This window comes from Aquarana catesbeiana, linkage group LG03 (assembly GCF_042186555.1).
Source record: "Aquarana catesbeiana isolate 2022-GZ linkage group LG03, ASM4218655v1, whole genome shotgun sequence".
NCBI lineage: Eukaryota > Metazoa > Chordata > Amphibia > Anura > Ranidae > Aquarana > Aquarana catesbeiana.
In genome coordinates, this window is record NC_133326.1 from 665,162,623 (window position 1) to 665,189,547 (window position 26,925).

General features: G+C 44.3%; 1 protein-coding gene across 1 annotated transcript in view; it reads right to left on the bottom strand.

Annotated features, from left to right (window-relative positions):
- Positions 1-25,565, bottom strand: part of LOC141133437 (complement C3-like) — a 363,837-nt gene extending 338,272 nt beyond the window's left edge. Inside the window, exons 1-2 of the mRNA XM_073622825.1 lie at positions 25,429-25,565; positions 6,454-6,640 (exon numbers count right to left, since the gene is read on the bottom strand). Of these exons, the coding sequence (XP_073478926.1) occupies positions 6,454-6,640; positions 25,429-25,496 (255 nt within the window). The 5' untranslated portion in view covers positions 25,497-25,565. The remainder of the gene's footprint in view (positions 1-6,453; positions 6,641-25,428) is intronic.
- Positions 25,566-26,925: the final 1,360 nt, after the last annotated feature.

Genomic DNA, 26,925 nt, shown 5'->3' on the forward strand with positions numbered 1-26,925 from the left:
TGCGAACGCCCTATAGTGTTCGATCTTTGTCGAACGATCGAACAGCCGATGTTCAAGTCGAACTCATGTTCGACTCAAACTCGAAGCTCATCCCTAATGTTTGCTATGTAATGCCATGTACAGTGGGGACGGAAAGTATTCAGACCCCCTTACATTTTTCACTCTTTGTTATATTGCAGCCATTTGCTAAAATCATTTAAGTTCATTTTTTTCCTCATTAATATACACACAGCACCCCATATTGACAGAAAAACTCAGAATTGTTGACATTTTTGCAGATTTATTAAAAAAGAAAAACTGAAATATCACATGGTCCTAAGTAATCAGACCCTTTGCTCAGTATTTAGTAGAAGCACCCTTTTGATCTAATACAGCCATGAGTCTTTTTGGGAAAGATGCAACAAGTTTTTCACACCTGGATTTGGGGATCCTCTGCCATTCCTCCTTGCAGATCCTCTCCAGTTCTCTCAGGTTGGATGGTAAACGTTGGTGGACAGCCATTTTTAGGTCTCTCCAGAGATGCTAAATTGGGTTTAAGTCAGGGCTCTGGCTGGGCCATTCAAGAACAGTCATTGAGTTGTGGTGAAGCCACTCCTTCATTATTTTAGCTGTGTGCTTAGGGTCATTGTCTTGTTGGAAGGTAAACCTTTAGCCCAGTCTGAGGTCCTGAGCCCTCTGAAGAAGGTTTTCGTCCAGGATATCCCTGTACCTGGCCGCATTCATCTGTCCCTCGATTGCAACCAGTCGTGCTGTCCCTGCAGCTGAAAAACACCCCCACAACACGATGCTGCCACCATCATGCTTCACTGTTGGGACTGTATTGGACAGGTGATGAGCAGTGCCTGGTTTTCTCCACACATACCGCTTAGAATTAAGGCCAAAAAGTTCTATCTTGGTCTCATCAGACCAGAGAATCTTATTTCTCACCGTCCTTTGGGTGTTTTTTAGCAAACTCCATGCGGGCTTTCATGTGTCTTGCTCTGAGGAGAGGCTTCCATCGGGCCACTCTGCCATAAAGCCCCGACTGGTGGAGGGCTGCAGTGATGGTTGACTTTCTACAACTTTCTCCCATCTCCCGACTGCATCTCTGGAGCTCAGCCACAGTGATCTTTGGGTTCTTCTGTACCTCTCTCACCAAGGCTCTTCTCCCCGATAGCTCAGTTTGGCCAGACGGCCAGCTCTAGGAAGGGTTCTGGTCATCCCAACTTTTTTTGTAACCTTGGCCAGATCTGTGCCTTGCCACAATTCTGTCTCTGAGCTCTTCAGGCAGTTCCTTTGACCTCATGATTCTCATTTGCTCTGACATGCACTGTGAGCTGTAAGGTCTTATATAGACAGGTGTATGGCTTTCCTAATCAAGTCCAATCAGTAGGGATGAGCCGAACACCCCCCTGTTCGGTTCGCACCAGAACATGCGAACAGGAAAAAAGTTCGCTCGAACACGCGAACACCGTTAAAGTCTATGGGACACGAACATGAATAATCAAAAGTGCTAATTTTAAAGGCTTATATGCAAGTTATTGTCATAAAAAGTGTTTGGGGACCCGGGTCCTGCCCCAGGGGACATGGATCAATGCAAAAAAAAGTTTTAAAAATGGCCGTTTTTTCAGGAGCAGTGATTTTAATAATGCTTAAAGTCAAACAATAAAAGTGTAATATCCCTTTAAATTTCGTACCTGGGGGGTGTCTATAGTATGCCTGTAAAGGGGCGCATGTTTCCCGTGTTTAGAACAGTCTGACAGCAAAATGACATTTCGAAGGAAAAATTCCATTGAAAACTACCCGCGGCTATTGCATTGCCAACAATACACATAGAAGTTCATTGATAAAAACGGCATGGGAATTCAACACAGGGAAACCCCGAACCAAAATTTAAAAAAAAAATGACGTGGGAGTCCCCCTAAATTCCATACCAGGCCCTTCAGGTCTGGTATGGATATTAAGGGGAACCCCGGCCAAAATTTAAAAAAAAATGACGTGGGGTTCCCCCTAAATTCCATACCAGACCCTTCAGGTCTGGTATGGATTTTAAGGGGAACCCCGCGCCAAAAAAAAAAAAAAAAAAAACGGCGTGGGATCCCCCCAAAAATCAATACCAGACCCTTATCCGAGCACGCAACCTGGCTGTGTGACGGAGTTTCCTCGTCTGACGGTTCTTAAATAACGGGGGGCGGGGCCACCTGGTGACCCCGCCCCCCTCTGACGCACGGTGACTTGACGGGACTTCCCTGTGACGTCACGGGGAATGCCACAGGGAAGTCCCGTCATGTCCCGTGCGCCAGAGGGGGCGGGGTCACCGGGTGTCCCCCCCCGTTATTTAAGACCCATCAGACGAGGAGACGCTGTCACACAGCGGGAGCCTCCCTCCATGCCAGCATGGGTGCGGAGCGGCCCGGAGAAGAAAATGAAGAAGAGAAGAAGGAAGAAGAGAAGAGGATGTAGAAGAAGATGAAGAGAAGAGCGGGAGCCTCCCCCCATGCCATGGGTGCGGAGCGGCCCGAGGAGAAGAAGATAGAAGACGCCGCGGAGGAGATGCTGGACGAGAACGCCGGAGGAAGAACCAGAAGAGCCAGAAGAACCAGAAGAAGAAGAAGATGAAGGAAGATAGAGGAAAGAAGAAGCATTTAAATAAAGGAATTGTCAAAAACTGTCTCTTGTCATTTTTAACATTTTTGACAGTTTTTTAGTGAAATGGTAGGGGTAAGTACCCCCTTACCATTTCACACAGGGGGGGCCGGGATCTGGGGGTCCCCTTGTTAAAGGGGGCTTCCAGATTCCGATAAGCCCCCCGCCCGCAGACCCCCACAACCACCGGCCAGGGTTGTGGGGATGAGGCCCTTGTCCTCATCAACATGGGGACAAGGTGTTTTGGGGGGCTACCCCAAAGCACCCTCCCAATGTTGATGGCATGTGGCCTGGTACGGTTCAGGAGGGGGGGGCCACACTCTCGCCCCCCCCCTCTTTTCCTGCGGCCTGCCAGGTTGCGTGCTCGGATAAGGGTCTGGTATGGATTTTTGGGGGGACCCCACGCCGTTTTTTTTTGTTTTTTTTTGGCGCGGGGTTCCCCTTAAAATCCATACCAGACCGAATTTAGGGGGAACCCCACGTCCATTTTTTAAAAAAATTTTGGCCGGGGTTCCCCTTAATATTTTTTTTTTTTTAATTTTGGTTCGGGGTTTCCCTGTGGGGAATTCCCATGCCGTTTTTATCAATGAACTTCTATGTGTATTGTCGGCAATGCAATAGCCACGGGTAGTTTTAAATGGAATTTTTCCTTCGAAATGTCATTTTGCTGTCAGACTGTTCTAAACACGGGAAACATGCGCCCCTTTACAGGCATACTATAGACACCCCCCAGGTACGAAATTTAAAGGGATATTACACTTTTATTGTTTGACTTTAAGCATTATTAAAATCACTGCTCCTGAAAAAACGTCCGTTTTTACAACTTTTTTTTGCATTGATCCATGTCCTCTGGGGCAGGACCCAGGTCCCCAAACACTTTTTATGACAATAACTTGCATATAAGCCTTTAAAATTAGCACTTTTGATTTCTCCCATAGACTTTTAAAGGGTGTTCCGCGGCATTTGAATTCGCCGCGAACACCCCAAATTGTTCGCTGTTCGGCGAACTTGCGAACAGCCAATGTTCGAGTCGAACATGAGTTCGACTCGAACGCGAAGCTCATCCCTACCAATCAGTATAATCAAACACAGCTGAAATCAAATGAAGGTGTAGAACCATCTCAAGGATGATCAGAAGAAATGGACAGCACCTGAGTTAAATATATGAGTGTCACAGCAAAGGGTCTGAATACTTAGGACCATATTTTTTTCTTTTTTAATAAATCTACAAAAATGTCAACAATTCTGTGTTTTTCTGTCAATATGGGGCGCTGTGTGTACATTAATGAGGAAAAAAAATGATTTTAGCAAACGGCTGCAATATAACAAAGAGTAAAAAATGTAAGGGGGTCTTAATACTTTCCGTCCCCACTGTATTTTTCCATGTTGCGATATTTGCACCTCTAAGGTATACCCCCTTGCTGAACTCATATTTTAACCTTTATGGTAAATTTTGTACGCTAATAAATTTTATTAATACAAATACTTCCCTTTGAATTACTTATTTTTCTACTTTGCTGCCTAAACCCAATCCACCCCCCCCCCCCCCCCCGGGAAACCTTCCCATATTACGCGTCAACCTTTTTTTTTCCCCCTGCCAATATGCCAATTGTGCCTGTTTTTACATACTGATATATTTTTTCAATAAACAAGCTTTGATTTGCATCGTATGGGTGTGCAGCCATTCAAATCTTCTTTCTCTACATGTTTACCTGCATCAGTGACAAGGCGTGCGCCCCATACACCAGCTTGATTCCAGACACTATCATTGCCGGTTTACCTGGAGCAGCAGGATTGTTTTTTTAAGGAGACTCCCTTTTGGGATTACAAGGAACCTTTTCCCCAAGAGTGTTATATCACTTCTCTTGATACCTGGCTGTTTCTGGGACCACTTAGCATACTGTACATAGCGGGACTATTATCCTGGAGCAATGTGTTAGATACAGGGGTTGAACTCCAGCAGATGTGAGGTTAGGGAACGTTACTTTCTGTTACAGGTTTCCTTGCATCAGCTATTGTTTGCTATAATTAGGTTTGGGTGATGGGCTCTCATGTTCTTTTATCGCCTCCGGAGTACAAATAGCTGGGTGCCTGTGGAGGGGGGAGGGGTTGAGTGGATTTGTTGTTTTCTTGCGCTTGATATGTAATAGTAATGTGCGCCATACCTGTCTAAGGGAAAGGGTTTTGTGAAGTGGCGGCTGGAGCTTAAAAAAATTGGGGGGGGGGGCAGCAAACTATCGGACGTGATCGTGGTCACCCCCCACGGTAGATGGACGGCAGATGGGGAGGCGACGATTGCCGCAAGCACACCCCCCCCCCCGACATTAGACAGACTGACCTTAGGAGGCAGGAGGGAGAAAGAGCAGAAGCTCTTTTTCATTCCAACATTGGTTCTGTCTGATGCTTTAGGTACATTTGCTATCTACAGCCCTAACCTAATATACTGGTCCTGCCTGCTAATTAGGGATGTTTGGACTGAAATTGCTATATTCTGGTTCCAGAGTGGAGGAAGCTATAGTTTGGTAGAGATAGCCAGGTGGGTTGTCAGGCAGTTCTTCACACTGAGCACTAATGCTTCCTGCAACTCTAAAACCTGGTACACACTTTTAATTTTTTTTTTCCATTCAACCCAGCAGGTTGAACGAAAAAAAAACAAACTGTCAGCTCCAGTCAGACGTTAGTACTCCAACGTTAGTACAGCGATCTCCCCTGCTGAGCTGTGGCGTTCTGACAGAGGAACGGCCCCGCTGCCAGTACACTCCAGTCAGTGATCTCAGCCATTGCCTGAGAACGCTGATCAGGAGCCTGTCAGCTGCTGGTTTTCCAGCGTGCTCGTCCGACAGAAGCTGGGCCAAACACCCAGTTTCTGTCGGACTGCCAGGCATACACACAGGCCGAACGTCGGCCGGTTAATAATTGAACCTGGCATTCAGCCCGTGTGAACGGGGCTTAACACTAACTTTCACACTAGCCATATACTATGCAAGCATGCACCCTGTGCCAGGATCCTCTGCGCCAAAGGTCAACCCGTCCTACCACCTCCAAGGTTCCAGCACCAGAATCAACTGCATCATACACCAAAATCGTTCAACAAAGGCTAGTTCAGACAACTAGGTTGGGGTGGTAGGCTAGAGATAATAATTGGTTAATACCTTACATCTGATTGTCCCATTTATTTTGTTTGAAATATACATGTGTGACAGTGCTGTGCCCTGTATAAAAAGGCTTTTGCGACACCCAGGGTTCTCATCCAGGCAGGCTGAGGGGCTCAGGGTGCTTGTGTTCATACAGAGGACACTGGATTGGTGCTTGTGTTTTGGAGCCGGAGGTTTCGTAGAGACTTAATGAGGATGAAGTCTCCAATTTTGGGGTTTTGTGGACAACCACCATTCTGATTGTGCTATGGATTTGAACTTTGGATTTGGGCTCCACCCTCCCAAGGAGACTATTGTACTGCCAGAAAGCAGCATACGGATAGATATACAGGGGATGTGTGTCCATCTGTATTGACCAAGTAACAGTTGCTGGAGATGCAGCATATGAACATCATTGTGTTCTGGAATAAGAGTCTGCATTCTAGGTTGAGAATTGTGTAGCCCAAGGTGGGCTGCTTCATAGCCAAGAGGCTGCGTTTTTGCTTTTGAATGCTGTATAAAGTTAAAAACCCCTATGTCAAAATCCTGCTGTAAAGAACTTTTACTTTTCAATAAAGTGGGCAAAGAAAACCCTTAAACATACTTCACGACTGGACTGGTGTTCATGAAATGTGCTACCGTTAAGTTAAACCCTCTACAAATGGTACAAGATGGAACTTCCAGAACCCCTTACCGTTACTTTGGCTGTTCCCAGGTATTGGTTTTCACCGTTCATGTTGATCTTGCCACGAGCAAGCATTAAGTTCTTAACCGGGAAATCTCTGATGAAGTAATCAACTTCAAATGCTACACCGTGTCCATCTACTACAATTGTTTCTTCAGAGTCTACACGTAGCACGCTGGGTGTAATCAGAGTGCATCTATTGAGAAAAGACAAATAACACCATACCAAATTGTGAGTAATAAACCTGAAAAAAATGAGGTGCTGTCAAAACAATCACTTTGCCAATCCATACATTTCATTTGGCTGTGCTTCTGCTGTGCATCACGGGAATGTAGTTCGTTTTGCACTCCTGTGACCCGTTTTCAGCAGACAGCAGGCTAAAGCTCACACCGCTCCACAGCCCAGTGAGTGTGGGGAGGGGGGGAGGTTGCAGAGCAGAGAGCTGGTGACTGGGAGCCCTGAGAACCATGGGATCGGCGGTATTAGATCGCTCGGTTCTCAGTGTTATGCCCCGTACACACGGTCGGTTTTCCGATGGAAAATGTCCGATCGGAGCATGTTGTCGGAAATTCCGACCGTGTGTGGGCTCCATCGGACATTTTCCATCGGATTTTCCGACACACAAAGTTGGACAGCAGGAGATAAAATTTTCCGACAACAAAATCCGATCGCGTCAATTCCGACCGTGTGTGGCCTGTTCCGACGCACAAAGTGCCACGCATGCTCAGAAGTAGGGATGAGCCGAACACCCCCCGGTTCGGTTCGCACCAGAACCCGCGAACGGACCGAAAGTTCGCACGAACGTTAGAACCCCATTGACGTCTATGGGACTCGAACGTTCGAAATCAAAAGTGCTCATTTTAAAGGCTAATTTGCATGGTATTGTCCTAAAAAGGGTTTGGGGGCCCGGGTCCTACCCCAGGGGACATGTATCAATGCAAAAAAAACTTTTAAAAACGGCCGTTTTTTCGGGAGCAGTGATTTTAATGATGCTTAAAGTAAAAAAAAAAAAAGTGAAATATTCCTTTAAATATCGTACCTGGGGGGTGTCTATAGTATGCCTGTAAAGTGACGCGTGTTTCCCATGTTTAGAACAGTCCCTGCACCAAATGTCATTTTTAAAGGAAAAAATCTCATTTAAAACTGCTTGCGGGTTTAATGTCATGTCGGGTCATGGCAATATGGATGAAAATCAGTGAGACAAACGGCATGGGTACCCCCCAGTCCATTACCAGGCCCTTTGGGTCTTGTATGGATATTAAGGGGAACCCCGCACCCAAATTAAAATAAGGAAAGGTGTGGGGCCACCAGGCCCTATATACTCTGAACAGCAGTATACAGGCGGTGCAAACAAGACAGGGACTGTAGGTTTGTTGTTAAGTAGAATCTGTTTGTAATTTTGAACATTTTTAATGTGTTTAGCTCCAGCCAAAAAATCTTTTCTAAGCTTTTTGGAAAACATAGGGAAGGGTTATCACCCCTGTGACATTTGTTTTGCTGTCTTTCCTCCTCTTCAGAAGATTTCACCTCACTTTTTTGTCCCTCTCCTTCTTGGCCTTCCAGACATATTAATGGCCTGTAGCTGCACTAAGCTGGGATAGAACACCTGTAATTTTCTTCAAGTAGCTTTATATACTGTAACCAGACAAGCCTGCCTGTCAGTAGGAAGATAACAGGAACGGATCTAGCTGAACACTGTGAGCAGGACGCACTGTACTAAATGTAAATAGTCTAGCTGCCTGACCGTGGTACTAATAGGATCAAATAGAACACCTGTAATTTTCTTCAGGTAGCTTTATATACTGTAACCAGACAAGCCTGCCTGTCAGTAGGAAGATAACAGGAACGGATCTAGCTGTACACTGTGAGCAGGACGCACTGTACTAAATGTAAATAGTCTAGCTGCCTGACCGTGGTACTAATAGGATCAAATAGAACACCTGTAATTTTCTTCAGGTAGCTTTATATACTGTAACCAGACAAGCCTGCCTGTCAGTAGGAAGATAACAGGAACGGATCTAGCTGAACACTGTGAGCAGGACGCACTGTACTAAATGTAAATAGTCTAGCTGCCTGACCGTGGTACTAATAGGATCAAATAGAACACCTGTAATTTTCTTCAGGTAGCTTTATATACTGTAACCAGACAAGCCTGCCTGTCAGTAGGAATTTAACAGGAACGGATCTAGCTGAACACTGTGAGCAGGACGCACTGCACTAAATGTAAATAGTCTAGAAGATAACAGGAACGGATCTAGCTGAACACTGTGAGCAGGACGCACTGCACTAAATGTAAATAGCAGGAACGGATCTAGCTGAACACTGTGAGCAGGACGCACTGCACTAAATGTAAATAGCAGGAACGGATCTAGCTGAACACTGTGAGCAGGACGCACTGCACTAAATGTAAATTGCAGGAACGGATCTAGCTGAACACTGTGAGCAGGATGCACTGCACTAAATGTAAATAGTCTAGAAGATAACAGGAACGGATCTAGCTGAACACTGTGAGCAGGACGCACTGCACTAAATGTAAATAGCAGGAACGGATCTAGCTGAACACTGTGAGCAGGACGCACTGCATTAAATGTAAATAGTCTAGATAGAAGATAACAGGAACGGATCTAGCTAAACTGAATACAGTGTATATATATATATGCAACACCTGGGATGCATATATATACACAATACACTGTAAGTGCAGCTAACTGACTGACTGTTCTGCCTAATCTATCTAACTCAAATCAAATGACACTGTCTCTCTCTCTCTCTATCTCTCAGCACACCGGAACACACACTACACAGGGCCGCCGTGCAGGCGGCCTTATATAGTGTGGGGTGTGTACTAAATCCCCTGAGCCATAATTGGCCAAAGCCACCCTGGCTTTGGCCAATTACAGCTCTCTCTACTGACGGCGCTGTGATTGGCCAAGCATGCGGGTCATAGTGGATGCTTGGCCAATCATCAGCCAGCAATGCACTGCGATGCCGCAGTGAATTATGGGCCGTGACGCGCCACACGAATTTAGCGCGAACGGCCCATAACGTTCGCAATTCGGCGAACGATCGAACAGCCGATGTTCGAGTCGAACATGGGTTCGACTCGAACACGAAGCTCATCCCTACTCAGAAGAAATTCCGAGACGGGACAGCTCGTTCTGGTAAACTTAGCATTCGCAATGGATACAGCACTTTTGTCACGCTGCAATGTTCAAAATGGTTTAATACAGCGCACTCTCTTCTTCTTTATAATGTGACAAGAATTAAGTAGTTTTGCTGCTCATATTCACACACACTTCTTACAAACTTATTTCGTTACTATTTATCGGGATTCCCTCAATATATTTTGATTTCTCACATCTGACAACATATTTTTGTATATTTTTTTTTTTTTTTTTGGCTTTAATGTAGAATCTTTTTTTGTGTTTCTATTTTTTTTTTTTGCGATTTTGATTTGTACTCCCGAAAATGTTTGTGTGTGTTTTTTGTGACAAGTTCCCACAACACCATTGATATGTTGTTATATTTAATCTGTAGGAGATTGTTTGGTGTTGTTGTCCCTTGTTAATTTCACATTTTATGTTAGAAATGTACCTGAATCGTCACCAACAAACTGTCCTTTTTGGATGAAAACACACACAGGAAAGTATAATTTACCTAAAAAATTTTATTAAGGGCTCACAACTAAACAAAGAGGGAGGCAAAGCTGAAGAAACTGCAGAAGTGGGTGAAGCCTTGGACCCCCAGGGCAGACATCAACTATTTAAAAGCAAAATTGGTGGCCTGAGGAGTCCTTATCTAAGGGAGGGCAGTGTGGTCCAGAAGTCCCAGAGATCCGGAAAGCAGCAGATGACATCTGTGTCCCCAGGCTGTGGTCATACGAGAGACTGCATCTTCTGTCAGACCAGACTGAACCCAGGGTCATCACTCTTTGGTCTTCTTTCCACACTTCCTTCCACGCTGTGGCTGTGGTGGTGGAGTTGTGGCAGCAGGAGGAGGAGGAGGAGGATCGTCGATCTCAATGACATCCGTCTTGGGTGTTAGTTCCCCACTCAACCCCTTACGTAGGACTTTATAAATCAGGTCCTCAGAGAGCCTGCGTTAACCCTCCTGCATGCCCTGCAATTTGGTGGCAGCCATGCAGGCAAAGGCCTCTTCAGGACTGGGGAAGGCTCGTAGGGACGCAGAAGCCTCCTGGATCAGCCTGTACGCTGAATCTTGCACGGGACTCAGAGTGGCCTTCCTGGCCCTTTTGTATGGAAGGCGGAGGGGAGGGACCTGAGACTCAGTCAGGCTGCGACTGGTCCCAGGCTTCTCTTGGCTGACACTTAGCCCCGCCTCCTCCTGGCTGCCACTAATCCCCGCCTCCTCCTGACTGCCACATTCCACAGCCTCCTCCTGGCTGAGGTCTTCCTGTGTATGAAAAAGGGACGTAGTTTTAGTATTGTTTTCATCAATCACACACAATTTTCACCTCCTGACTGCTGCAAATTGAATGTTAACAAATATAACAGACTATCCTTCTGAGCCCAGCATTTTTCATTTTTGTCCCAATTTTGGGTGCCCACTACTGTCTATTGATATGTAAAACACTTTTTTCAATCAGCAATTAGTGATCAATAATAACATCTAGTAAACATCATTTATTTATTGTCCTGAAATCTGTAGAGGAATGCTATACCTGACTCCAGCTGGGCTCCTCCAGTTCTTCCTGGCTGGAAGGCCCAGGTTGGACATCGGAAGCCTCAGCTGGGGTGGAAGGAAGCGTGGAAGGAAGAGTGGAGAGGGATTCCCTGACTTCAGTGTGGTCTGACAGAAATCGCAGTCTCTCATAGTACCACAGCCTGGGGACATAAACGTCATCTGCTCCAGCTCCTGATCTCTGGGAATCCGTGACCTTCTTGCGCTCCCTAAGATAAGTGCTCCTCAGGCCACCAATTTTAGCTATTAAATAGGGGATGGTTGCTGTGGGGACCACCGGCTTCACCAACTCCAGCAGTTTCTCCAGCGCTGCCTGCCTCTTCTGTTTGTGGTTATAGTGGGGGTGTCTGACCTGCCACAGACAGGGCAGCTCCCTGTACTTGTCTATGAACAGGGGCAGGAAATTGTGGTCATTGAACCCATCCATTTTCTCTGCAAGACACAACACAAGACAAACCCTAATGTCAGGCAAAACTCCCCTAATCTTGTTACAATATAGGCTTCCATTTCGAAGCAGTATAGGCGCAAGTTTAGATCTTACCTTCGTTATCACGATCGGCGTCTCCGATGCTCCTTCCTCCGCTCACAGATCGTACGTAAGACGCACGTGTGTTACGCTTTATACATGTATAACTCCGCCCGCCCCTGACGTTCTTTCTAGTCTATTCCTCACCCCTTTTCGTTCGGCGCAGTGGGGGAAGAGCACATGGCGGATAGACAGCAGGTGCGTGCTAATTGTAGCAACGAGGAGGAGGGGGAGGAAAGGCCGGAGCCTGAAACGTCCCGATCCAGAAGGAGATTTAAGGACTCAAACATGTCCTTTGGGGAGATGTTGGAGATGGTGGACATCCTGAAGAAGTCCGACTATGATGGAAAGTATGGGCCTTACCCCAACCCCAATGTCCGAAAGGCCAAGATCATGGCGAAAGTGGTCAGGAGTCTGCACCGGAAATTCGGGGTACGACGATCGAAAGATCAGCTCAAGAAGCGGTGGTCGGACCTGAAATTACGAGAACATGAGCAGTACCGAAAGATCCGGAGAGTGCTGCAAAAAAGTAAGTAGTTGTGCTGTGTTCCTATTCTTTTTGTGTTTATTACGTTAGTGCTGCTCCATGTGCTTTTAGGAGCTGTTGTACAGTTTAAAATGGCAACTTTCATGTTCATGGGCACATTATTCGTTCGGATCAAACATTTTTCGTTCCAAATATAAAATACCATTGTTTAGCCTATATGCATTTGGCCACCATTTTGACGCCCTATACTTGTCTTAAAAGAATTGGGTTGTGTAGATGGCTTTGTTACTAGAATGAAATGCAAACTAGATTCTGTGTAAGGAGAGGACACTGAGCAGCTGTTTTCACATCTGGACACTTGAGCACTAGTGTGGGACAAAAGAACACCATTTTAATTAGGGGGGCCACACAGGTGCTCCAGTGTATACTATAGGGGGGTCTCCATCTGTGAAGCTTGTACTAAACAGGTAAAGTATTGCAGGTTGACAAAGCGCATTAAAAAAATTACATCTTGGAACTCTGCTAAAATAGATAATTGTACCCCACTTTCAAGCAATGTTTCATCTTTATAGTTCTGACATTAAATATCTGTGTGCTAATTATACCATTTTTGTTTGACATAGAGGAGAAAAGACTCGGAGAACACCCCTCATCTGAGGAGACCAGAGCCCCCCCCTCTGGAAGAAGGTGAAATCCCCCCAACACAAGCTGAGCAGGAGGATGAAGACGTGGTGGAACTAGTCACCACAACAGGTGAGTGTCTGCGACCACAGGCTCAGATAAGAGATGGATTGCGGCATTTTTTTTAAACCAAATTTATTTTGGGGTTCCTCTCTTTTTAGGTGATCGTGAGGTTGTGGATGAAGATCCTTTCACATCCGAAAGTGCCCAGATCCTGATCGGGGAGATCATGGGGTGTAATTTACAATTGGAAATCATCAAGCAAAACATCAATGATGTTATTCCAAAATATAAAAACATCATTGATGTTTTGGGGCGAGTTTAAAACCCCTCCAAATCACTTTCTTCTTTTGTGTGCTACAATGTGCTAAATGTTTTTGTGATTTTTCCCAAAGCCAAATTTGGAGGATGCACACAGTGTGTCAACATGTGCTATCTGCCATCACGGGAGATCAATGACGCGTTTTGGGGGTGCAACCCCTTCCTCAATAATAAAGTAGATGAAGGGCTTGCTCCCCCAAAACACATCCCTTGATCCCCCGTGATGGCAGGTAGAACATGTTGACATTGGGAAATTTGTGTGCATCTTCCGAATTTGGCTTTTCCTGGGGTGACTCCCCCCATCTGAACGCTATATCAAACACAGTTCCTAAATGCTCATGTCTGATATTGCCTTCAAGTTCTACCAAATGTGAACTTTGTAAGATCAAGATTTGTGTCTTTCTTGTTGGTTTTACACAGGCCTGTTTTCTATAAAATGGACATTTTGATTTGGGATAATGCCACCACAAAAATTGTTAGACAACAAACATGTTGGTTTGTCAGCAAAACCTTTGGTAAATGCACATGTGATTGTGCAGGTATTAAAAAGATTGTTAATCAAGAATGTGTGGATTATTGTCTCAACGCTACAACACTTTTGGGGTGATGTAATTGTTGTTTTATGAGAAAATGGGGGTTATTTCCTAAGGGCAAATCCACTTTGCACTACAAGTGCAGTTGCAAGTGCACTTGTAGTGAAATGTGTTTTTGCATTTAGTAAATAACAGCCAACAGTGCTTTGTATAAGGTTACACAATCATGACATTTTCTGGACTCCACACATTTCTGTCAGGGTCAGCTCAAACAAACACAAGCAGTAAATGTCCACAAAGATTTATTTTTTTTTAATTTGAAAAAGGCTTCACATATTGTCTGGCATATTGATAGCCCCCCTACCCGCAAAGAACTCCAGGTAGCGTAACCGGACATCACGGGCACTCAGGGAGGGCAAGCCAGGACGGCCACTTTCAAGCGCCGTCAGTGTGGATTGATGTAGGATTCCAGCCTCAGGCCCAACTGAGCCAGCATAGTTGGCCGAATGTTTCCGTAAAAAGTTATGGAGAACACAGCACGCAAGTATTATATGGTTCAGCTTATACTCCGCCATATGGATAGGTGTCAGAAATAGGCAGAACCGGCTGGCCAGGATTCCAAATGTGTTCTCCACCACTCATTGGGCTCTGGCCAGCCGGTAATTAAAAACCCTCTGTTCCGGGGTGAGGGTCCTCATCGGGAATGGCCGCAGGTCCCCCAGCGCAAATGCTTCATCAGCAACGAACACAAATGGGAGTCCTTCAACATTGTTCTTTGGAGCTGGCAAGTCCAAGCTGCCATTCTGGAGACGCCTGTAGAACTCCGTCTGGGCGATGACTCCACCATCAGACATCCGGCCATTCTTCCCCACGTCCACATACAAGAAGTCGTAATTAGCCGACACCACCGCCACCATCACTATACTATTAAACCCCTTGTAATTATAATAGTACAACCCCGAGTTGGGTGGTGGGACGATGTGGACGTGTTTCCCATCAATTGCCCCTCCGCAGTTAGGAAAGTCCCACCGCTGGGCAAAGTGGGAGGCCACAGTCTGCCATTCCTGTGGCGTGGAAGGAAACTGTTGAGGAAAAAACAATAAACATTACTATTTTTACTCTGAAACATGGCAAGCAGATTAGACACAAACATTATGGGGCAACCTCCAGATAGCATTTATTAAGGGGAATTTAACAAGGCCAAAGTATAAGGTACACCTATCATATTCCCCCTCCCCCCCCTCTCATGGGCCATTTCTAACATTATGGGGTGTGTGGAAATCTTGGACAGGTAACCCTCTTCACTTAATTGAGAGATGAATGCCTAAATAATGGGTATTACTTTGAACAGCCCCTCCTTAGTTACACTATTGGCAGCCCACTGGACAGGTAAGAAGTGTCTGAATACAAAGATATAAATACACACTGTACACATTTGAGGACATTTGGACATTCTGATATTACCTATCAAGATAATAATAGGATACAAAAACTTTAAACAGTACCATTGTAAAGTATACAGGCAGGCCCTTGCACTACATGCTTTGGGGAATTCCTCCATAAATCTGACCAGTAAAGAGATGGGTATAGTGTGTATGGGTTTGGCAAAGTCAGCAGATAGATGATTGAGGATAGAGAATTGGGATCAGCTGACTTAGCAGTTGGGGGAGGGAGGGTTACTAAAAATGATTTGGGGACACCACAAAAAAAAGCCTCTGGCACTCTGCCTGAATTTAAATCAAAAATAACATTACCAAACATTTTAGGGGGTGTTTGGGGTAAAGCACTACTATGGAGCAGATAAAATACATTGTTAAGTGACTACATGAGGTGAATATAGGGCTAGGAGACACCATGCTGGGGAGGTTATTGAAGGGCAAATATGTATGAAGGACCTTAAATAATAATTACATAAAAATCCAGCATGCATGAGGACAAAGGGGACATTCACAGCATATTACAAGCATGGTAATTAGGGAATGAGGAAAGAAATACAATATGTTATCAAACATTAAAGACAATAAAATGTGATATAAAAGGATAAAAATCTTACCTTCATATACTCCTTCTGCAGGACCTGGATGATAGCAGAACAGGTCTCTGGGATAATGATCCCCAGAGCCTGGGGGGAGATGCCTGTCGAGAACTTGAGGTCCTGCAGGCTTCTCCCGGTGGCCAAATACCGCAGGGTAGCGACCAACCTCTGCTCCGGAGTGATGGCTTGCCTCATGCAGGTATCCTGCCTGCTGATATAGGGGGTCAGTGAAGCCAACGAATGGTGAAATACGGGGTCCGTCATCCTGAGAAAGTTCTGAAATCATCAGGATTATTCTCATGGATCTCATGGAGCAAAGGCATATGACAGAACTGGTCACGCTGAAGCAACCAATTCTTGGTCCATGAACTCCTCCCCACCCTGTTCATGGACTGGACTTGTGTCAAGGTCAGGACCCCAACACCAAGCCCCCGCACAGCACGAACTCTACGAGGAGTACGCATCCGAAACATGGCTAGAAAACGGTCGACTGCTCAGAACGAAGTAACAGAACGCACTGAAGAACAGCAAGGCCTGTGAAGAGCGACCTGAAAAACAGTAACGAGCAGGCAAGATCACACAGAAAACTCTGATACGAACTGACTGCACGCACTGAAGAGCAGATACAAACCCACAAGCACAAACTGAACGGCAGAAAACAATCTGAAAGCCACGAATCTGAAAAAGCGCAAATCGTCTCTCACCAAACTTTTACTAACACGAGATTAGCAAAAGGAGCTCAAAGGGTGCCGCGCTTGGTTCTGAACCGGCCTTTTCTAGTCTCGTCGTACATGGTGTACGTGACCGCGTGGTTGGCGATCGGAAATTCCGACAACTTTGTGCGACCATGTGTAGGCAAAACAAGTTTGAGCCAACATCCGTCGGAAAAAATCCTAGGATTTTGTTGTCGGAATGTCCGAACAAAGTCCGACCGTGTGTACGCCCTATTAGAGGAGCCGGGGGACTGGTGCTGCATCCACCTACCTACGTAAGTATGAATCTTAGAAAAAAAAAACATACATCTCTTTTAACTGACATCATCTGAAGATTGAATGTTGTCCCTTTGATCTGCAGACGAATTAATAGAATAGATTCAAAAGTAACTGTATGTTACTTAGAATCTTTGTATCAGCAGCTTGTTGATAAACATTGTTCACTGCTTTCTTATTTTTCTTTTTTTTGACAGCTGCCGCTTCTCAGACTCTGTGTACACAGCAATGCCAGCTTTGATTAATCAGAGCAAAATTGCTGTGCACATGGAGGGGGGAGCAAGGCAGAAGGACTGGATTGGTACAGCCTTACCACACATAATGGATAGGACTGACATGGAAGACCTGGCTATTTTCTGCTCATTTTTCTCAGGTGAATACAGTGGCGTATCCAGGGTATGGCAGATATGGCAAGTGCCATGGGCGCCATATGAAGGGGGCGCTCCTGAGTGGCTGGGCAGCAAGGCACTTGCAGAGATCTCTTCTTAAAATGGCCCTGATATCATCACTGTTACTCACTGTCAGCCTGGGGTGGAATCCTGGCCAGCAGAGAGTGCTTTAGGTCGTTCACCACTGGCCCCTGGCTCACTGCCCAAACTGGTTGCTAGGCATGGCCCGTCTGGCGTCTAACAACCAGTGACGTCACGGAGGAGAGAGGCAGAGATCAGCATTCAGAGCGCCACTGCTTAGCTCCGCCCACCTCCTCCCTGCTTCTTCTCCGACATGCACGATAATCATGTGAGGCTCAGGCACTGACTGCAGTGCACAAAGGGAGAGAGGAGTTTAGGCAGTGATGTCCCCCTAGGTTCATTGCAAAATAAGCTGCTGTGCAGGAGAGGGGAAGGAGCCGGGAGGTGCGCTGTGCTCTCCCTCCTCTCCATCTTCACAGTCCTGACACTGCAGCTCTTCTCTTCCAGTGGCTCTGTGTATGTATAGGAGCGCCCTGCACCTTCCCCCCTCCTGTCCTGTCATTGAAGCAGCAGAAAGGAACCAGCAGCCTCATATTATAGGAACGGCTGCCACAGGACATGAAAGAGTTAACAGCAGGAGCTGATCCACCTCCTGCTGCTTACTGAGCCAATGGGCGCTGCTGTAACACGTCCCTTTCTCAAGCCACCCCCTTTGATTAAGAAGTACAGAGTACTGGAGCCATGCTGGAGCCTGGAGATTGAGAAAGAGAGGAGCTGCTGTGGGGACTGGGGAGGGGACAGAGAAGGAGGAGAAATGAGTAAGAGAAGCAGAAGAATGTATTCAGGTGAAGGTAATGTGGAGAATGTGCACAGGAAGAGACATTTACTACAATGCTCCTCTCTTTATTTTCTCTGTACTTTCTGATGTATTCTGTATTCCTCTTCTCTCTCCCTCCCCCCTGCCCCCCTTCTCTCTCTCTCTCTCTCTCTCTCTCTCCTCCCTTCCCTCCCCCCCCCCCAGTTCTCTCTCTTCCTCCTCTTCCATCTTCTCCCCCCCTCCCTTTTTTCCCCTCTTGCCATAACCAGTATAAACACTGTAAATATTACAATAAAATACAATGCTGTGCTTCCTTCTTCACCTTAGTGTTTCAATTTAAATGTAATTGCATAATTTAAAGCAGTTGTATACTGCTGGGCTTTTTTTTTACTATGCAAAGTAAAGGTATAATCTGCTAGTATGGATCGCATACTAGCACATTATGTTAAACTTACCTTAAAACAAACCCTTCCGCACCCAGAAGTCAGCGCAGAAGGTGCTCTCATTTTTACTCATCTCGCTTCCAGGTTTGCAGGCTCTGTGACTGGCCTAAAGGCCTGAAGTCACTCCTGTGCATGCGCGCGGGAGCCACCATTTATGGCACAGGGTTCTGGTCTTCTTCGAAGCGCATGCGCCAGTGATGTCACTGGCTCCATGTAATGTAAATATCTTCTAAACTGTACATGTTTAGGAGATATTTACTGTACCTATAGGTAAGCCTTATTATAGACTTACCTATATGTAAAAGCCAGTAAAGGAAGTTTACTTCCACTTTAAGTGACGGTGGAGCCCTCCCTCTGAATACCATATACTGTATATGTGGTGTCCTGTAAACCAAATATACAACTTGATATCTTTCCAACAAATAACAATATCAAAATATAAACTTGCAACATATTAGTGACATTGACACCCCCTCAAAAGATTTTTGATAACAAGTTGCAATATATAAGTGATGGTAACACCCCCTCAAGAAATAAAATAACTCCACTTACAATAGGGGGTGTCACCATCACTAATATACTACAATTTTATATTTTGAAATTTTGCCTTGTTAGGTGTTTTTTTGTTAAAGTTATCTGAAAGATGGGTTTTTAAATGTTTTGACAGGGGCGCAGTTTCAGTGCTTGCCATAGGCGCCATTTTCACTAGATACGCCTCTGGGTGAATACAGTCTGATCACATTACCTCCTCCCAAATCTGTAATTGCACGACGACTCAGCTAAATGTATTTCAGGATGGGATTTCTGGGCAAATAAGTGGCTATCAGAAAAATCTCTAAACCCTGGTACCATTTACCTCCAGTAGGGTGTATTTTAGAAAAAGTGGAGGTATAGTCCATGGAACACATTTAGACTCTTCCACTCATTTTTATCATCTATAGTAGAAAACTTAATCAAGGTTTCATTCCCCCCAGTTTTATAAAAGCCTCTTTGTAGGAACACGTTCTGCAACATTTACAGTATTACAGAACATTCATAGTCAAAGTTAATAGAGCTCCAATTGTCTATTGACATCCAAGGGCCAGAGTCCAAATGAAACCAAAGCATTTGCAACATAGTGATTAGAGTTTAACCATTTGTAATTCTTAGGCTGTTTGAAAATGTCCTGGACTTCAAAAGGTGAAAAAAAGGTATCAGTTTTCCAGCCACTGAGCGGCTGTACAGTAAAAGTTATCTGGGTGGCTCTACAGCTGCCCAATTACTTTTAGGCCTCATGCACACTGGACGTTAAAATAATGTTATCAAAATGTCAGTCGTTTTGCAGTGAGTTTTTCAACTTTTTTCAACGTTCTTGTAATAGCGTTTTTTAGCGTTTTTCCGCGTTAGCTTTTTAGCAATTTTTTTTTTTTTGGAAGAAAAAACGTTTTTGTTTTTTTTAATGGATCAAAAACATTAAAAAATGCTGGTGAGCAATGTTCTTGAGCGTTTATCAGCGCTAGAGTGTTTTTACAGCTGAAAAACATCTCTCAGAACCCACTAGTTTTGGGGTTTTTTTACTGCCCAAAACTGCTGATAACAGCCTATGTGTGCATGGACACATAGGATAACATGATGGAGAGTTTAATGACTGTAGAAAAAAAACATCTACAGCCAAAAACAGCTGTTGTAAAAAGGGCCAGATGCTCCAGCTTCTAGACAGCACCCACCTTCCACCCCCCCTTCCACAGTTGGCCCCCACCCGCAGTGGGAGTGCAGTAAATTGGCTAAACAGTGAGAGCAGGAGGAGATTGAGGAACATCCAATCCTTGATATTCTCTGCTAGTAATGAAGCCGGGAGCGATGAGCATTTTGTTTCATTTCATTCAATCCTCATCTACCAGTCATGGCTGGTGCTCAAAATTTTTGGGAGGGCACAAACAAACTGAAAAATACTGAAAAACAAACAAACCATCAATTCCAGCCACTGTGCCCATCAAATGCCACCACTGTGCCCATCAATTGCAGCCACTGTGTCCATCAAACGCAGCCACTATGCCCATCAAACGCAGCCACTGTGCCCATCAAACGCAGCCACTGTGCCCATCAAAAATGCAGCCACTGTGCCCATCAAATGCAGCCACTGTGCCCATCAAATGCTGCCACTGTGCCATCAAATGCTGCCACTGTGTCCATCAAATGCAGCCACTGTGCCCATCAAATGCAGCCACTGTGCCCATCAAATGCTGCCACTGTGTCCATCAAATGCAGCCACTGTGCCCATCAAATGCTGCCACTGTGCCCATCAAATGCTTCCACTCTGCCCATCGAATGCCACCACTAGGACTCCTCCCGCCAGCTCGCCGTCTGCCCGGCACTTACCCTGTCTCGCTGGGGCAATGGGTGATGGCGAGTGGTGTCCTCCATGCGTCTCTTCCCGTCCTCTCCTCCCGTCAGGCGTCCAATCACAGCGCCTGTCAGTTCAGGCAATCGGATGATGGGTATATTTCTCAATTGCAGTTGCATCTCCATTCTGTGGTTTCAGCTACTTGCCGCTACTTTACTAGTGTGCCCTAGCTGAGATATATTAGTAATGTAGCGATGCAAGACAGTGAGGATTGCATTTATTGGAGATGATGATAGTACATTTATACACACATTTTGTAATGTTGTATTTGTCTTTTTTTATATATATTAACAAAAGAGTGTCTTTAAGTGCTTTGTAAGTAAATGAGGTGAATCAGTAACCACCAATGAAAAGCGCATAATAATCATCGATAAAATGTGGCACAGTGACCAACAATGAAGGGGGAATAGTGACCAGCAATATAGAGGGCACAGTAACCGCCAAAAAAATAGGGCACAATAACCAACAATGAGGGGGCACAGTAAGCACCGATGAAAGGGGCACAGTAATTACTGATAAAATGGGGCACAATAGGAACCAATGAAAGGGGAACAGTAACCACCAATGAAGAGGATACAGTAACCACCAATAAAGGAACACAATAACCACCAATGAAGAGGGCATTATAATCATCAATAAAATGGGGCACAGTAACCAACAATGAAGGGTGCACAGTAACCACCAATGAAGAGAGCACAGTAATCACCAATAAAGTGGGGCACAGTAACCACCAGTGAAAAGGGTACAGTAACCAGCAATGAAGGGGGCACAGTAACCACCAATGAAGGGGGCACAGCAAGCACCAACAAAGGAGACACAGTAGCCACCAATGAAGAGGATGCAGTAGCCACTAATGCAGAGGACACAGTAACCACCAATGAATGGGGCACAGCAAGTACCTATGAAGAGGGAACAGTAATCACCAAAAAATTGGGTACAGTAACCACCAATGAAGGAGGCAAAGTAACTACCAATGAAATGGGCACAGTAGCCACTAATAAAGGGAGCACAGTAAGCAACAATGAAGGGGCACACTGACCACCAATGTAATAGTACAATGACTCGTGACCACCACGCCCTGCAAGCTGTGGGACTCTGAGAGTCAGAGTGCACCCAAAAAGAGAAAAGAGTCCAGATTACCCACAGTGTAGCGGACTTGACCAGTTCAGAATCTGCATTGGTTGTCTCTTTCTAATACCACCCACCACTGGCCATGGAGGGACAGGTCTCAGAGTCTTTATTTAGGCTTATTACCCACTCTAGTTTTTACCTTTCTGTGTGAGTTAATTAATTTCCTTTATTTTATACAAATTACTAATAATACACTAAGGGGTGAATTTAAAAAGAATTTGCATAGCCGTTCATCCAGCGAAAGTGCATTAACATGTCTTTTGTGTGAATGGGGCAAACAGAAAATATCACATGAAGCCTTCTAGTGGCCAAATGTGGTATTGTCTGTTTTAAGTCAATTCAATTTACTTTCATACATCATAGAAAATAGACTATTTACATTTTTTTGTCCCATTCGCATAGACTTTCCATAAACTTCCACTGGGTAAATGGCTATGAATCTAAAGGTGCATGCACATAACTTTTTGTCGCCTCCCCCAACCGCTGGGCAGTTCTGATCAGGCAAAGCTCCAACCCTTGCTGGCCAGATCCTCCCACCTCCCACAGATTTTTACTGGCCCCATAACTGCAATGGGCCAATGAAAATGGGTGGGAGAAGGGAGGGTCTGTGCAAGTAATACTAAGTAAAACAAAGGGAGAGGCGCCTCTGGGGGCAGAAGTATAACAAGTTTTTAATAGCACTAAAGCTTAACAACTCACATTTGGAAGGTAAAAAGCATCGATTGATTCATTCAAATTCCTTGAAACACTAGGTGTCGCTATAGGGCAATGCTTCCTCTTTTTTGGCACAGTCGTTCCCCATAAAACCTCTTGATGGGTCTAGGGGATCATTTGGAACCAAGACCATTTTGAAAGGTGGCAAATATTAATTAACAAGGTTCTACAAAACCTCCAGAAAAAGCCACGTTTGTGGTGAAACATGTAGAGGCAATAACACTTTTGTATCTTGACCACTGGGTCTTTATGGCCTAAATTTTACAAATTGTTTTACAATATCTATGTAATAAAATTTTCCATATTTTTCTGTAAATTTTGCTTTTGATTGATTTTTCTGCACCTTAAAACTAAAATTTGGTGCTCTTTGGGTATACATTGTTTAGTCATATATAAAGGAGGTGGTGCATTTATTAGAGTCTCCCAGCTCCAATATCAATTTGATAAATTTCTCCCATTGTTTTACTTACAGTGTACTGGAACATGGTTTCTGTTCCCATATGACGGCTGCCCTGTGCAGAAGACCTCTACACCTTCTTTTTAGTCTATGGACTTTATCTCCCATACCTGTTGGACACTTGCCTATATATGTGTATATATACTGAATGCATAAATAAATATATATATATATATATATATATATATATATATATATATATATATATATATGTGTGTGTGTGTATCTCATTGCATTTCTTCCCCATTCTAAACCCCCCCGTTTTTATCTATCTGACTCATTACTTATGGAATAAGTGTGTTCAGTATTTGGAGGAGGATGAGTTACTGCAGGTATGTGCAGGCACGCCTAGGTGCCTACTTTTCATACTTATCAGAAGTCTCTTTGTTTGTTAGAGTGTCAGAGTTACTTTAAATGTAACATATTATTTAAAGAACGTTAAAGAGAAAAAAAAAAAAAATATATATATATATATATATATATATATATATATATATATATATATATATATATATATATTAGATACTCTGTACAAAGACTGTTGCCATTGCATTAGATATTCCGGTTCTTTTCCCTCTATTTACACCACAATATGTCAGTTGAGCTGCATTGCATTTGAACATGCGCTGCAATACTTTTAAATTTTTTTTTACTTTACTTTATTTTGTAAAGGTAACTTTAAAAATAAACTGTATAAAAAAATAAAACAATCAGCGCAAACACAATATATGAATAAAGAAGGGTATGCAGTTATACACTATAAGGTAAATCACAACACCTCAGAAGCAAAATAAGACAGTCAGATTAGCGCAGCGCAAAATGTAAGTCCATATGTAGATATAGGTGCAGTAGAAAGTTCTCCTCAAATGGAAAGGCAGGGACACCTCGTGAGGGAAAAACAAAATTCTGATCCGCAGTATAGTATAATGCCCCGTACACACGGTCGGACTTTGTTCGGACATTCCGACAACAAAATCCTAGGATTTGTTCCGACGGATGTTGGCTCAAACTTGTCTTGCATACACACGGTCACACAAAGTTGTCGGAAAATCCGATCGTTCTAAATGCGGTGACGTAAAACACGTACGTCGGGACTATAAACGGGGCAGTGGCCAATAGTTTTCATCTCTTTATTTATTCTGAGCATGCGTGGCACTTTGTCCGTTGGATTTGTGTACACACGATCGGAATTTCCGACAACGAATTTTGTTGTCGGAAAATTTTATAGCCTGCTCTCAAACTTTGTGTGTCGGAAAATCCGATGGAAAATGTGTGATGGAGCCCACACACGGTCGGAATTTCCGACAACAAGGTCCTATCACACATTTTCCGTCGGAAAATCCGACCGTGTGTATGGGGTATAAGTGACTGGTCCTCCACCAACATCAAACCCAAACTCTTACCAGATGTGCTGGACCTCTGAACTAACAGCAGGTCATACAGGCATGTATCCACAGACGGGATAAAGGTAATGAATGGAAGAGCCAGATGGAGCAGATGATCAAAGGAGCTGTGTGTCCATTGCAATAAAAAGCACCATCTAAGTGCACTCCGCAAAAATCATTTATTGAAAGATTCCACAAAGGTGGGATTTTATATTTTGTGGAATCTTTCAATAAATGATTTTTGCGGAGTGCACTTAGATTGTGCTTTTTTTTCCAATGGACACACCGCTCCTTGGATCATCTGCTCCATCCGGCTCATCCATTCATTACCTTTATCCTGTCTGTGGATACATGCCTGTATGACCTGCTGTTAGTTCAGAGGTCCAGCACATCTGGTAAGAGTTTGGGTTTGATGTTGGTGGAGGACCAGTCACTTATACTATACTGCGGATCAGAATTTTGTTTTTCCCTCATGAGGTGTCCCTGCCTTTCCATTTGAGGAGAATTTTCTGCTGCACCCATATCTACATATGGACTTACATTTTGTGCTGCACTAATCTGACTGTTTTATTTAAAAATAAACTGTTTTTCCTGCGTTCATGCACATTGCAGAACACTTACATGCATTCAAATAACACAGGGTCTCTCTCTTTTTTTTTTTTTTCAGTGCAAGGCAGCGCACATCAATGTAACACACTGGTGTTTACTGCTTCTATTGAAATGCGTTACATGTTTTTTTTTGTTTTACGATATGTATGCGTCAGCATGCATTGGCCAACGCATTCAAGCACATCTGGTGTGAATAGACCCTTTAAAAAGAAAAACAGAGCAAGTCATACATACTTTTGGGATGAAAATTCTTTCCAAAAGTGCAACACTAACCAAAATATAAAAACTATTTTTGAAAAAATAAGTAAAAAAAAAAAAAACAATAAAAATGAAATAATGAATGCAGGGACCATAGTACTCACTGTGTTTGGCCGTAGGAGGATCCAGCCAGATAACTCAGCAGAATGAGACACAGAGTTCTGTACCCCATGGTGTCCCCAAAGGCAATGATCTGCCTGGGTGATCGGGGGGGGGGGGGATTATATAATATAGGGTTAGAGTCCCGCCTCAAAAATCCTTTGAAATAATGACCAATGAATAGGATTACCAAGGTCTGCAAACAAAGATCTGTTCAACCTTTATAAGCATTGCAACATCTCTTTCCACAGTATTTACTATTGACATATAGAACAACATGGAGGATCTAAGGGTCAGGGATTTCTGCTGGAATAGCAGTTCCCATAAATTATGTTCTGTTTTTTTTTTAATTGTCAGTTTTGAGCACAATGATTCTAATATTTGTGTCACCAATCCAGCATATTTGGATACAGGTGTTCAGTGTTGGGGACAGACATCCCTTCCAGCAATCTAGCAAACATTTTAAATGACCCCATCGTACAAAAATAAGGTCAGTGGAATGCTGTAGAAGAAACTTAAGGGGTATATGAACCTTTTTTTTTTTCTTCTTTTTTTTTTTTTTTTATGAAGCGCTTACCCCCGAAGGAGCGGCTGATTAATTGTTATATCCGTAATTCACGTTTACCACCTAACCCACCGCAGCCCATAAATTCAGAAACACAGTCCATTTTGAATTTTTCTCTTGCTTTAAGTAACATGAACTGGGATAGGAGAAGGGTTTCTTTTGAGATGCTCTTTTGTTTCTTTGTCATCTTTTTACTTGACTCTCTTACAAAGAACTAGAATCATTGCGGATAATAGGAAATCACTTTGTGCGATTTCTTCAATCAGGGAAGATGGAAGTAGATTTGATAGAGAATAATCGATAAAGAGTCACTCTGAATAACTTCTTCATCTGCAGAACTTTTCAAGAACAGTCTGTATCTCTATATGTGTGCTTGCAGCTTTACCGTTACCTTTTTACCACTACTTCCCATCTGCATGGTACTTCCAAGTTGAGCTAAAGAAAAGTCACTCTGAATAACTCCTCCTGTTTGACTGATTGGAATCCTGGGGCATTGCTGAACCCAAAGTCACAGGCCATCACCGCCTGTCTTACTGACTTGCGTACCAACATCCCTCAGCCTCTGGCAGTACCCTTCCCTTGGGCATTCACTCACGTGATCAATAGTCCATGTGCCACTCATAAACGATCGATCGCCCAGTTTCCTTCCGCTTTGTTGCTACTTCTTCCACAATGATTCTTTGCTCCCTTTTCTCCTTTCTGGCCTGCTCCCTTCCCTGCAGGGGCGGCCAACGACACCAGCGACTACATGCTGCACGGTGTTGTCCCTTCCTCTATGGAGGCCGGTTCCCCACCCTTCTCGCCGGGGGGGCTCCGTTGGCTCCCGGGAGGGGGAACCTCTCCCCTCCGGGAACCAGGCTGGCTTCTCCAAAGTCGAACAGGACACTTTCTCTAACTGACCATGGGACCAGGCTTTTATATCAGAGTCCCGGGGAGT